This window comes from Lepidochelys olivacea (genome assembly GCF_965140295.1).
Source record: "Lepidochelys olivacea isolate rLepOli2 genome assembly, chromosome: 9".
Taxonomy (NCBI): Eukaryota; Metazoa; Chordata; order Testudines; family Cheloniidae; genus Lepidochelys; species Lepidochelys olivacea.
The window spans coordinates 58,615,914-58,630,296 of record NC_140419.1 but is presented as its reverse complement, the minus strand read 5'-3'; the positions used below and the strand labels follow the sequence as shown (position 1 = coordinate 58,630,296).

The 14,383-nt window shown below is 49.2% G+C and overlaps 1 protein-coding gene across 1 annotated transcript in view; it reads right to left on the bottom strand.

Annotated features, from left to right (window-relative positions):
• Positions 1-2,899: 2,899 nt before the first annotated feature.
• Positions 2,900-14,383, bottom strand: part of LOC311526819 (transmembrane protein 47-like) — a 33,661-nt gene continuing 22,177 nt past the window's right edge. The window contains exons 2-3 of the mRNA XM_084640266.1: positions 5,452-5,592; positions 2,900-3,676 (exon numbers count right to left, since the gene is read on the bottom strand). Of these exons, the coding sequence (XP_084496392.1) occupies positions 3,495-3,676; positions 5,452-5,592 (323 nt within the window). The 3' untranslated portion in view covers positions 2,900-3,494. The remainder of the gene's footprint in view (positions 3,677-5,451; positions 5,593-14,383) is intronic.

Below are 14,383 nucleotides of genomic sequence, written 5' to 3'. Positions count from 1 at the left end.
CTTTGTTTGGATCTCAACTGGTGACTTACGCTGATTGTACAGAGCAGGTTCTGTCCATAACCACACGGTGGCACTGTTGCTTTGTTTCAACCTGGACTGTGTCAGATAACCTCTCAAACCTTTTAATTTTGTATGTTTAGGTTAAGCTAGAGGATCCACAAGAGTGATGATTAATTAACGCGTTGAGCATGAGGTCTGAGAAGACACCATGTGAGTGGACTGGCGTGCATTATGGGGACCTCCTGATTTTATATATCTATGGTTTCTGTAGATCGGAGTGGAGAATCTTTTCTTCTATCAGGGGTCACTGACATACACAAAAAATCAGGTGCAGGCCACACACCGTGGGGGCACAGGGGCTCAGGGCTTCCCCCTGCAGTGGGGCAAACTGGCACTCGCGGCTCCAGCCCTACGGGGGGGGGGAGGGGTGGAAGTGTGGAGACTCAAGGCTTCCCCTAGGCTCCGGGGTGGGACCAGAAATGAGGGGTTCAGGGTGCGGGCTCTGGGTGGGGCCGGGGGTTGGAGTTTGAGAGGGGGTGAGGGCTGCGGCTGGAGGTGCAGGCTCTGGGGTTGGGCTGGGGATGAGGGATTTGGAGTGCAGGAGGGGGTTCCAACCTGGGGCAGGGAGTTCAGGGTCCAGGCTCTGGCCAGGTGGTGCTTACCTCAGGTGGCTCCCGGTCAGCGGCACAGCAGGGCTTGGCTCAGTGCTGCTCCTGGACGTGACCAGCATGTCCAGCCCCTAGGCGGAGGGGCCAGGGAGCTCTGTGCAGTGCGTGGTGCCCGTGCCCGCAGGTGCCACTCCCACAGCTCCCATTGGCCATGGTATCAGTGTCATAGTGGCCCACATTTTCCACAGAAGATTCTGAAATTGCTCATGAAAGTGAATAAATATTAATTCCATATTTGTATATTCAGGTACTCCTGAGGGAATTCTGCACCAAAAATTAAAAATTATGTGACAATAAATTAAACATTATGTGCACAATATTTTAAAATTCTGCAAAATTCTGCTAATTTTATTTGTCAATAAATAAATGTGGCTCCAGTATGGCAGTGGGGAGTACAGGCCACTGGCTGCATTGAGATGGGAGATCATCCTGAAGCCCCCACTTCCCCTGGTATAAGGACTCTGCAGTGAGACTGCACCTGACCCTGACAATGCAAGGGCTGGGCCTGTCCCAGAAACACGCTGGGGCCCTGTCTCTCTTGCCAGGAGCACTTGATGTGGGTGAGCAGGTCCAGCCCAGCAGGATCCAAGCATGGAGGGGCTTAGTGTGGGGGGATCCAGGTGTGGGGTGAGAGGTTCCTGTATGGGGCATTCTGGATGGGGGTGACTCAGTGGGAGATCTGAATGCACAGAGGCTTGCTGGGGCGGGGTTCCAGGTGCAGGGGCAATGGGACTCGGCAGGGGATCCTGGTGAAGGTGGTTGGCACTCAGCAAAGGGGTCTGGGTGTGGGGAGATGGGGCTTGGTGTGGGGGGCTGAGTGTGGGGGGCTCAGTGGGGAAGTCCAGATGCTGGAGGAGTGGAGCTTGATGGGATGGGGGTCCAGGTGCAGCTGGTTGGGGATCAGTGGGGTGAGAGTCCAAGGGGGCTCCTCAGAGGGGTCCAAGTGTAGGGGGGTAGGAATTGTCAGGGTGAGGGGCCAATGGGCCTGCTTAATGGGAGAGCCCCAGCTGCTGCCAAGGGGATGCTGCATGCTGGGCTCCCACTTTCCCCCTGCGATTCCCCTATCCCCTTTTCTTCTCCATCCCCCTCCCTTCACTCCCACATTCCCCTCCCCCACCCTGTTCCACCGCCCCTTCCTTCCATACTGTCTCTTTCCTCCACTCCCACTCATCCCCCTTCCCTCATTTCCCCCCACCCTCCCTTACCCAGCCCCACTGCGGTCACTCATTGTTGCACAGAAAATAGGAAGGCTTCCAGCACACAGGAGAGGAGCATAACTAGCACTAGGACCCAGCTGCAGTGTCAGCAGAGCCCAGGCATAGCCTCCTTCAGCTGGGCAGCTCTGCGCTTGCAGAATGAGGAGGGCAGTGGCAGGTAACCCCATGTGCCGCCCCCATGCCTCGCCTCTGTTTGGGGGGGCAATCCCCACCCCCAAAAAAGTGCACCCATGGACATCCCCTGCCCCTTGCACAGTTTCTGGGCTGTTTTCTGCAGGCATTCTGCTCGGGGGGGGGGGCATTTTCTGCAAGCACACAGTCCAGCAGAATCCCCCCAGGAGTACACCAGGTAATTTGGCCTATTTCAGAGGCCAAATGAAAAAGTGGTGGTACTAAGCCATAGGAAAATTTTCCGAGATTTGGCCTGTATGTGAACCAAACACATTTCAGAAGAAACATTCCAACTAAGTTGTCAGTACAAATTCATGGAATACAGTCATTTATAAACATGATCTACTGTGCAAGCTGTAATGCTGCAAAAGCTTAGCTGGATACCTATCTCAGTTGTAGTTGTGGGCACCTTGACAACTCAACCTAGGTAAGACAATGTATGTAAATAAATTTATTTTTACCTAATAAAAACCCATTCACCCAATAGTAAGACAATTATTGCTTACAGTATTTTTTGACAGTACATGTTGCCATTAAGCCAGATCCTAAGTTTTTCCTCCCTCTTGCCTTGGTTTGTTGGTTTGTTTGTTTGTGTTTTTTTGGGGGGAAGCATTTTTATTATTGACATAGGCTGGAAGGAATTCAGGCACAGAAAGGCTCATACTATTTCAGGAATGTTTGCTTTGCAGCACTCCCTCTGTTTCATCTGCTGTGCATGTTAGCTCCACAGGGCTTAAACTGCAGTGCCTGCCTATTTATATCCCAGACCTTTACAGCTCTGACCTCTCTTCATATGCTCTAGTGGCTATGTCATCTGAGCCATTAAAGACAAAGAAATGTATATGCAAGTTATTTCTCTAATTTATTCTTCTCTGCATCAGAAGACATTCTGCACTGTGCAGCCACCGAAAGGCAAGATGCAGCAGTCAAACTCTGCACAGTTATCTTCTCTAGGAGCTAGTGGTCACTCCTAAGTCACATGGAATAGACAAGTCTTTAAAAAACCCAGGCTCTGAATGATTTCTTACAGCACCATGTGTCAAAATTGTATCAGAATAAAAGCATGCTTCACCTCTTAACTAATACAAGTCACTCTCTACAATTCAGAGAAAACTGTCCTGTATAAAAAGGGAAGGGAAAAAACCATGAGATGACTGAGAGAATAGCGGGCTATTTTGATGAGCTATAATCCATTTCTCTCTCCACGTTCCCCCTATCACCTTAATGAGCATCCAGTTCCAGATCTTCACACCCACCTCTTTCATTAAGGCTTGTTGATTTCTTGCAAAACTTGTGTTTCAGTGTCTTAGAACAGGTACTCTAAAAACCCCAGTGGACCCAACAACCCTCCTCCCTTCCCTGCCCATCATGTTCTGGTCCAGTCAATCTAATGATAGTCCAGTGATCTGCTGTGGCTGGCCAGCTCCTCTGCCCAACCCTAGTAGTAGGCATCCTCGTAAAGGTCTGTGCGTAGGCAGTACAGGATGGCTGCACCCAGCATGAAGATAACGGATCCCCAGCCCAGGCCGTACCCCCAGTTGAACTCATGGTAGCTCTTGAGCATACTGCTGTCGATGAATTTGATTGGATAGAGAATCAAGGCACACACTTGGAGAACCACTGGAAATGGGGAAAAGATATCTGGTTAAAGTCTAGAAGAGGAAAGAAGTAATGCAGCAAGTTCATGCAGCAGCTGCTAGTGGCTTTATTGGTCTTGGTCACACAGATCTCCCAACCTCCTTCCCATCCAGCTTGTCTCTTGGGCAAAGTACAATCGCCCTCTTTCCCTCAGGTGTGCCTGGCCCAGTGTAAATGGTACCAATGCTGTGAACTTCTTCACCACAGTGCCGTCAGCCTGATAGGATGCCAGCAGCGTAAGCATTCTCCAAGCTCAGCAGCTATCACTGCTTGCTCTAGCTCACTTGTCAACTCCCTCACAAGAGTGTCCTGCTCGTGATAGCCCAGCATCACCACACTTCTGCCTCAAGCCCTTTATCTCAGAGCCTTGGTGCTGGAACTCTGCACCAGCACTTTTCCCTGTCTTACTCAGTAAAGCCACAAATAGTGCCGGATTCTTTCTCAAGCAATCTTCCTCCACCTCACTTTCCATATGGGATGAAATTTAACATTAGTACCATATTAAGGCACTTGCAAGATCTAGAGCAGAAGTGTGCCATGTAGAGTTTAGACCATCTCTATTTAGATGAGAGTGTAACTCAGGGCATTTTTTGGTATTGGAAAGTCTTGGTTGGGTTTTTGGCCATGCAACAGCAGAACAAGGAGGGGTTGATTCTAAATGCTATTTTATGCACGTTCCCAGCCCAGATTTTGGAGAAGGAGAACAGGTGGGCTAAACACAGTAATATTGTGCCATTAACGCAGTTCAAGGCAGTGTCAAACCCCTTTAAAAAGGAGCCATAAGAAGAGGTAAGGACTTCATAATGGACTTCTACCTTAAGTGAATTAAAATGCAAAAGATTTTAAAATTCTAATTTCCTCTGCTCTCTGATGTTTTCTTTTTGCACATCAGTCACTGGAAGGTGTGAACCTGAACAGGCCAGCTTTGCATTATAGTCCTTTCCTAATCATTTTACAGCAGAAGCACAACCCTGCTGCTGTGTTCGGGTTCACAGCACTACAGGGAATTTAAATCTCAGTTTCCACAGAACATTTTAGAAAAAGAGATCATTTTTATTCATGCACAATGAAAACTGGGGCCCTAAACTAAACTGCCGCTTCCCCCTGCCACTGCTCAAACAGTAACATTCTGCTTTTCAGTCCATGTCAGATTTATTTTGCCTTATGTAGACAAGATTCATGAATCTTGTAGCCACATCCCTAACAAAATGGTACTCCAGTGTTCTTCAGTGAAACCCAACACACTACAGCTTATCACAGCCACACTGCAGTTTCTGGAGAGCCTGCTAGATAACAAGAGTGCATGGTAAGGAATTTAAACCAGGTTCTTTGCATCTTATGGGGACATGCTATGGCTAGCTGTTGGCAGCTGGATAAAGTGTGAATGCACCCTGGTGAGGCCCCTACTGGTGAGATGGAGGCTAAGGGCTGCACCTAAGGGGGGCAGACTAATGCCGCTGATCTTTAATGCAGAGTTGCAGCCCAGAAAGGCTGCAGGCCCCAAGAGTTCCAGAGTTCCCATCTTGAGCCAGAGGGCCACACCTCTGCATTAAAGATGAAGCAGGTTTGGATCACATTTCACAATTCTGCAGATCTTATTTAGTCTGTAGCCTCCAGTTTTTGGAGCAATCTGATGGCCAAATCCTGCTCTGCCCTAGAATTTCAATGGAGTTCTAGGAGACTCAAGTCAGGAGAGACTTTATCCTTTAAAGTAGCCAAATTTGTATTCTCTTTCTAGAGCAGTGACTTATAGGTACCTGCAACCAAGAGGAGAACAGCAACAACTCTGTAGTACCGCCTGGGAGTGTCTAGGCAGAAGGAAACCAGGGAGGCGAGGAACGACAGGAAGGTGATAGTGGCTGCCGTCAGGATTAACACCAGCGTAGCCACTTGCCAGTCTAGAAGAGGAAAGGGCACAATTGGGGAAGAACCCCTCGTTAATGAGGAAACAGCCTCAGACTCTCAGCAACAATAAAACATCCCCCACACTAACCCCATCCTGAAGTCTGGATTTTCCCATAATCTTCAAAAATCCTAATGCCCAGCCACTGGTTTCACAGTACTTACAATCTACCAAGCATAGCACACATATTATAGATTAGAGAGCATTAACATTTCAGAAATACAATTCATGGTGGGGGAGGTTTGGTGATGGTGACCATTTCTGAGCCTGGAAATCTGACACAAAGTGAAACTGAAGGAGATCATAGAATGCTCTGCAGAAAAGCAACAGAAGAAGCCTTCCAGGAAAAGTAGGGGGTAACTACAGACAAGGAGGGACTAAGAAATTATGAGAAAGTTAGAAAATAGGGACACAACTAGGAAAAGGAAAGATTTAAGAAGCCCCTTGATGCCTCATATCTTGGATTTCCAAAGGGAACAGAAACTACATTTTATGGGTTCGTTGTGGGTTCACCATTTTATGGTAGCACCAAAATGATCAACGGAGAGTTAAATGCAGTTCTTCTTCTGATGCCTGAAAGAGTCACACAAGAATTGTAGTGCCTCTCAAAGAGGCCATGGACCAAATTAATGGCTGACACAAGCAGGTACAGCAATTCCAGCTACTTCAAAAGAATGGCCCTCTGACCCCAGCCTGAGTCTAGATCTGACCTCTGTGTCTAGCAGTTTCATCCTGAGCACCTGGTCTGAGTCACATTTTATGTACCTTTAGTAATCAAGAGATGAAGAGTTAAAAACCCTTCAATCTAGTGCATGTGATTTCTCCCCATAAAGGAACTGTATGAGGATAATTAAAAAAAAATCTTGCCTTTTTCAAACTAGTTACAAACCACTGGGGTTAGAGCTTCCCAATTGTACTGAAGAAAGAAAATATAACTTTAGAGACACTGATATCTCAAAAAGAAAAGGAGTACTTGTGGCACCTTAGAGACTAACCAATTTATTAGAGCATAAGCTTTCGTGAGCTACAGCTCACTTCATCAGATGCATATCGTGGAAACTGCAGCAGACTTTATATATACACAGAGAATATGAACCAATACCTCCTCCCACCCCACTGTCCTGCTGGTAATAGCTTATCTAAAGTGATCATCAGGTGGGCCATTTCCAGCACAAATCCAGGTTTTCTCACCCTCCACCCCCCCCACACAAATTCACTCTCCTGCTGGTGATAGCCCATCCAAAGTGACAACTCTTTACACAATGTGCATGACAATCAAGTTGGGCTATTTCCTGCACAAATCCAGGTTTTCTCACATCCCCCCACCTCCATACACACACAAACTCACTCTCCTGCTGGTAATAGCTCATCCAAACTGACCACTCTTCAAGTTTAAATCCAAGTTAAACCAGAACATCGGGGGGGGGGGGTAGGAAAAAACAAGAGGAAACAGGCTACCTTGCATAATGACTTAGCCACTCCAAGTCTCTATTTAAGCCTAAATTAATAGTATCCAATTTGCAAATGAATTCCAATTCAGCAGTTTCTCGCTGGAGTCTGGATTTGAAGTTTTTTTGTTTTAAGATAGCGACCTTCATGTCTGTGATTGCGTGACCAGAGAGATTGAAGTGTTCTCCGACTGGTTTATGAATGTTATAATTCTTGACATCTGATTTGTGTCCATTTATTCTTTTACGTAGAGACTGTCCAGTTTGACCAATGTACATGGCAGAGGGGCATTGCTGGCACATGATGGCATATATCACATTGGTGGATGTGCAGGTGAACGAGCCTCTGATAGTGTGGCTGATGTTATTAGGCCCTGTGATGGTGTCCCCTGAATAGATATGTGGGCACAATTGGCAACGGGCTTTGTTGCAAGGATAAGTTCCTGGGTTAGTGGTTCTGTTGTGTGATATGTGGTTGTTGGTGAGTATTTGCTTCAGGTTGCGGGGCTGTCTGTAGGCAAGGACTGGCCTGTCTCCCAAGATTTGTGAGAGTGTTGGGTCATCCTTTAGGATAGGTTGTAGATCCTTAATAATGCATTGGAGGGGTTTTAGTTGGGGGCTGAAGGTGACGGCTAGTGGCGTTCTGTTATTTTCTTTGTTAGGCCTGTCCTGTAGTAGGTAACTTCTGGGAACTCTTCTGGCTCTATCAATCTGTTTCTTTACTTCTGTAGGTGGGTATTGTAGTTGTAAGAAAGCTTGACAGAGATCTTGTAGGTGTTTGTCTCTGTCTGAGGGGTTGGAGCAAATGCGGTTGTATCGCAGAGCTTGGCTGTAGACGATGGATCGTGTGGTGTGGTCAGGGTGAAAGCTGGAGGCATGCAGGTAGGAATAGCGGTCAGTAGGTTTCCGGTATAGAGTGGTGTTTATGTGACCATTGTTTATTAGCACTGTAGTGTCCAGGAAGTGGATCTCTTGTGTGGACTGGACCAGGCTGAGGTTGGTGGTGGGATGGAAATTGTTGAAATCATGGTGGAATTCCTCAAGGGCTTCTTTTCCATGGGTCAAGGAATATCTCAAGGTCAGCCATTAGTATCACTCTGGTTCCACCATGTCTTGCCTGACAGTCAGGAAACTAGGGAGTTTGCCTTCTTTTTAAAAATGCTCCTAGATCAGGTCTCAAACACACCAGAGCACATCTGGTACTTTTAGGTGAAACATAAATTTAAACTCCCACCCTGGCCCTTCTGTTCACTGCAGTGCTGGCTTTACTGCAGAGGAAGGGGCTGCAAAAGGGTCCCTAACTCTCTCTGGAGAATGACTATCTTTGCTATGTTCGGTTTCTTGTTCTTTCAGGTGGTGTGTTTGTTTTGTTTTGGGGTTTTTTTTTTCAGTTTAATAGCAAAGTCTATTGTTCAGATCAAAAATATATATATATATACACAGAGAATGTAAAATTAATCCAGGCCCCCTCAAAGTTTGGCATCAGGGGATGCTGCCCATCTTTCCCTAGCCATGTCCCATTTCCTCCCTCTCCCTTCTCAGAGCAAAGGATAGAACCCAGGACTCCTGACTCCCATCTCCCCTTCTCTAACCACTAGACCCCACTCCCTTCTCAGAGGTGGTGTTCAATCCAAGTGGCCAGATGACAGCAGAGTACTGGGGACTGATGAGTTTCTCTTCCGTCTCCCTGACGAGAAAAGGACTTTGGACCACATTCTTATCTCAGAGGGGGTGATCTTGAGACATCCTGGCAACATGCAGTCATCTGTATGCAATCCAGCAGCTCTTGTGGGTGTATATTGCCACAGATCAATGTACGCAGATCCCACCAACACCGGTAGGAATTTTGTGCAGATACGAGCCCTGCACTTCAGAACTTACTGTTTGTTTTCTAGCCAGAGGATAATGAAGGGATTTCTCTCACAATGTGGACCACAGGAATAAGTTTCTTTGCAACTGTTAATATTCTGAATGCATACCTCTCATTTTCAGGTTTGGGACAGTCAGTATCTTGCATGTCTTAATAGGTCAGGCTAGCCCTAACTTAGTCAGTTACACTCAGCATGCCTTGCCAGTCCGCTCCATTTGGGCAGGAGACAAGTTTGGGTGGAGCTGTTCTCACTAAAACATCCAGCTCCTCTCCTGGTGTCAAGATCGTGTGCATTAGAAGTTTACAAAACCCAGAAGTTAATTGCTTTGCATGTTCTAAACATGTTTTACTGCACCAATTCCACATCGCAGGGTGTTACTTTGCAACATTACAGTGATGACATCACTGAATCCTACTGCAAGGGCTGGTGAATTTAGTCTTGTTTCTGTGCTAGAAACAGGGACCTTACTCAGAAGGAAATGGGATCCTGCAACAAGACAGGTTGAAGCTTGTAGAGCAGGGATTAACCAAAAATAAATACTTTCAGAACTATGTTGGCAGATACATTCTATCCCTCTCAGAACAGGGCGACCTCATGGTATGAGGCAGCCAGAAGGAAGACTCCATTAGTCAGCCTTTGCTAGAGATCTTCCACCCTCATAGGACTCAAGCAGGGTTTGCAAGTCATAGAATATCAGGGTTGGAACAGACCTCAGGAGGTCATCTAGTCCAACCCCCTGCTCAAAGCAGGACCAATCCCCAATTTTTGCCCCAGATCCCTAAATGGCCCCCTCAAGGATTGAACTCACAACCCTGGGTTTAGCAGGCCAATGCTCAAACCACTGCATCCATGCAGTGTGGACGTGCAACCATGCCCACTATATTCCTAACTAAGAACAGTAGGACAATGGAACAGATGCCTAGGGAGGTTGTGGAAGCTCCTTCACTGGAGGTTTTCAAAAAGAGGCTGGATACCCATCTGTCTTGGATGGTTTAGACTGGGGCGGACAAACTTTTTGGCCCAAGGGCCACATCTGGGTGGGGAAATTGCAGGCAGGGCCATGAATGTTGGGCTGGGGCAGGGGGTGGGGGTGCAGGAGAGAGTGAGGGGTGTGCGAGGGGGGGTGGTGTGCAGGAAGAGGCTCAGCACAAGGGGGCTCACAGAAGGGGGTTGGGGTGCAGGAGGGAGTGTGGAGTGAGGGAGGGGGCTCAGGGCAGGGGGTTGGGGTGTAGAAGGGGTGTGAGGTGCAGCAGGGGGCTCAGGGTAGGGGGTTGGGGTGCAGCGTGCAGCAGAGGCTAAGAGGGATTTGGGGTGCAGGAAGGTGTGGCAGGGGGTTGGGATGCAGGAGGGGGTGCGGAGTGCAGGAGGGGGCCCAGGGCAGGGGTGGAGGAGGGGGGTGGGGTGCAGCAGGGGGCTTAGAGCAGGGGGTTGGGTTGCAGGGTGCCGCAGGGGGTTAGGGTGCAGGCAGGCTGTGGCAGGGGGCTCAGGGCAGGAAGTTGAGGTGCGGGGTGCAGGCGGGATTCGGGGTGTGGGCTCCAGCCTGGTGCCGCTTACCTGGAGCAGCTCCAGGGTGGCAACAGCATGCACTGGGGCCAGGGCAGGCTCCCTGCCTGCCCTGGCCCTGGGCCACTCCGGGAAGCGGCCAGCACCACGTCCCTGCGGCCCCTGGGGGAGGGAGAGCAGAGGACTCCGAACGCTGCCCTTGCCTGTGGGTACCTACCCCAAAGCTCCCATTGGCCGCAGTTCCCCATTCACGGTCAATGGGAGCTTCGGGGAAGGTACCCACAAGCAAGGGCAGAGTGTGGAGCCCTCTGCCCCCTCTCCCCCAGGGGCCGCAGGGACATGGTGCTGGCTGCTTCTGGGAGCGGTGCGGGGCCCATGGTGCCACGGGGTGGCTGTCCCATGGGCCGGATCCAAAGCCCTGAGGGGCCGGATCCGGCCCGTAGTTTGCCCACCCCTGGTTTAGACACAACAAATCCTGGGCAAGGAGTTGGACTAGATGAACCTTCTGGTCCTGTCTAAACCAGCCATATTAAGCTCTTCACCCTGAATTGGTTGCATGTGCAGGGATAGAAGAGAGCTTGTTTCTCCAGGGCCAAGAAACAAACCCAGTCACAACAGGGCATTTCAACACAGCTATGTCTATCTCGAGACCCTGGAGGGCTAATCACTGCTGCTCTGCACCTTGCCTTAGGTACACCAGTGCAGAGTGGGTGTGAAACTGACCTTAAAACTCTGCCTAATCAGAATGTGGTTTCTTCTTTCACTCAGCGCCAGTGTACCTAACACAGGGTGCAAGGCAGCAGTGAATCAGGCACTGTCTTTTACAAGACTGGGACAACAATCCTGAAAGGAAAAGGATGGAGGTTGATGGCAAAAGCTGCCCAAGGAGAGGTGTGGGGAGAGTAAATCCTGTGCTGGGAGTTCGTTCTAAGCCAGGCTGCAGCCTGTGTGAAACACAAACAAATGAAGCATCTGGAAATGTTGGGCTTTTCACTCATCTTTTATTGCCACAACAAAGGGTTTTCCTGAACTCCTATTAATCAGCAATTACTAGCAGGGCCATGTCCCAAACTCCCTCAGCCCCATGTCAGCATAAGCCAGATGGAGCTGCAAGGACAGAGGAGCCTGGGGGAGGAAAAGGGCTCCTTGCATTACTTGGGGAAGAAACAGCCTGGTTTTGGAGAACAGTGCTGCAAAAAATAATTGATTTAATTGGGGATTGGTCCTGCTTTTGAGCAGGGGGTTGGACTAGATGACCTCCTGAGGTCCCTTCCAACCCTGATATTCTATGATTCTATGAAAAGCAGGGGGAGGGGAAGAGCCCAATGGCTGATTGTTTACGTAAGCAGGACTCTGCCATAGCTCCACAAAAGCTTGTCTGGCCCTTTACCCACCTCCTTCCACAAGAGAATGTTTGCTATTGACCTGCCCTGGTACAGCGCAAGGTCCCTTCTTCCCTTCTTCCCTCCGGCTCTTGTCCTGGCATTTTCCAAGGGGAAGGGGAGCAGAGGGGGCTCTCCTCCAGCTCAAAATATTGAGCCTCTAAGCCCTGGTCTACACTAGGACTTTAGCAGCCTTAAATCCACACAATGAAGCCCTTTATTTCGACTTAAAGGGCTCTTAAAATCGATTTCCTTACTCCACCCCTGACAAGTGGATTAGCGCTTAAATCGCTAATTTGCCGGCTCGAATTTGGGGTACTGTGGACACAATTCGATGGTATTGGCCTCCGGGAGCTATCCCAGAGTGCTCCATTATGACCGCTCTGGACAGCACTCTCAACTCAGATGCACTGGCCAGGTAGACAGGAAAAGAACCGCGAACTTTTGAATCTCATTTCCTGTTTGGCCAGCGTGGCAAGCTGCAGGTGACCATGCAGAGCTCATCAGCACAGGTGACCATGATGGAGTCCCAGAATCGCAAAAGAGCTCCAGCATGGACCGAACGGGAGGTACGGGATCTGATCGCTGTTTGGGGAGAGGAATCCGTGCTATCAGAACTCCGTTCCAGTTTTCGAAATGCCAAAACTTTTGTGAAAATCTCCCAGGGCATGAAGGACAGAGGCCATAACAGGGACCCGAAGCAGTGCCGTGTGAAACTGAAGGAGCTGAGGCAAGCCTACCAGAAAACCAGAGAGGCGAACAGCCGCTCTGGGTCAGAGCCCCAAACATGCCGCTTCTATGATGAGCTGCATGCCATTTTAGGGGATTCAGCCACCACTACCCCAGCCGTGTTGTTTGACTCCTTCAATGGAGATGGAGGCAATACGGAAGCAGGTTTTGGGGACGAAGAAGATGATGAGGAGGAGGAGGTTGTAGATAGCTCACAGCAAGCAAGCGGAGAAACCGGTTTTCCCGACAGCCAGGAACTGTTTCTCACCCTAGACCTGGAGCCAGTACCCCCCGAACCCACCCAAGGCTGCCTCCTGGACCCAGCAGGCGGAGAAGGGACCTCTGGTGAGTGTACCTTTTAAAATACTATACATGGTTTAAAAGCAAGCATGTGAAAGGATTACTTTGCCCTGGCATTTGCGGTTCTCCTAGATGTAGTCCTAAAGCCTTTGCAAAAGGTTTCTGGGGAGGGCAGCCTTATTGCGTCCTTCATGGTAGGACACTTTATCACTGCAGGCCAGTAACATGTACTCGGGAATCATTGTAGAACAAAGCATTGCAGTGTATGTTTGCTGGCATTCAAACAACATCCGTTCTTTATCTCTCTGTGTTATCCTCAGGAGAGTGAGATATAATTCATGGTCACCTGGTTGAAATAGAGTGCTTTTCTTCAGGGGACACTCAGAGGAGCCCATTCCTGCTGGGCTGTTTGCCTGTGGCTAAACAGAAATGTTCCCCGCTGTTAGCCACAGGGAGGGGGGAAGGTTGAGGGGGTAGTCACGCGGTGGGAGGAGGCAAAATGCGACCTTGTAACGAAAGCACATGTGCTATGTATGTAATGTTAACAGCAAGGTTTACCCTGAAAGAGTGTAGCCACTGTTTTATAAAATGTGTCTTTTTAAATACCGCTGTCCCTTTTTTTTTCCTCCACCAGCTGCATGTGTTTCAATGATCACAGGATCTTCTCCTTCCCAGAGGCTAGTGAAGCTTAGAAAGAAAAAAAAAACGCACTCGCGATGAAATGTTCTCCGAGCTCATGCTGTCCTCCCACACTGACAGAGCACAGACAAATGCGTGGAGGCAAATAATGTCAGAGTGCAGGAAAGCACAAAATGACCGGGAGGAGAGGTGGCGGGCTGAAGAGAGTAAGTGGTGGGCTGAAGACAGGGCTGAAGCTCAAATGTGGCGGTAGCGTGATGAGAGGAGGCAGGATTCAATGCTGAGGCTGCTGCAGGACCAAACCAGTATGCTCCAGTGTATGGTTGAGCTGCAGCAAAGGCAGCTGGAGCACAGACTGCCACTGCTGCCCCTCTGTAACCAACCGCCCTCCTCCCCAAGTTCCATAGCCTCCACACCCAGACGCCCAAGAACGCGGTGGGGGGGCCTCCGGCCAACCAGCCACTCCACCCCAGAGGATTGCCCAAAAAAAAGAAGGCTGTCATTCAATAAATTTTAAAGTTGTAAACTTTTAAAGTGCTGTGCTTAAAGTGCTGTGTGGCATTTTCCTTCCCTCCTCCACCACCCCTCCTGGGCTACCTTGGTAGTCATCCCCCTATTTGTGTGATGAATGAATAAAGAATGCATGAATGTGAAGCAACAATGACTTTATTGCCTCTGCAAGCGGTGATTGAAGGGAGGAGGGGCGGGTGGTTAGCTTACAGGGAAGTAGAGTGAACCAAGGGGCAGGGGGTTTCATCAAGGAGAAACAAACAGAACTTTCACACCGTAGCCTGGTCAGTCATGAAACTGGTTTTCAAAGCTTCTCTGATGCGTACCGCGCCCTCCTGTGCTCTTCTAACCGCCCTGGTGTCTGGCTGCGCGTAACCAGCAGCCAGGCGATTTGCCTCAACCTC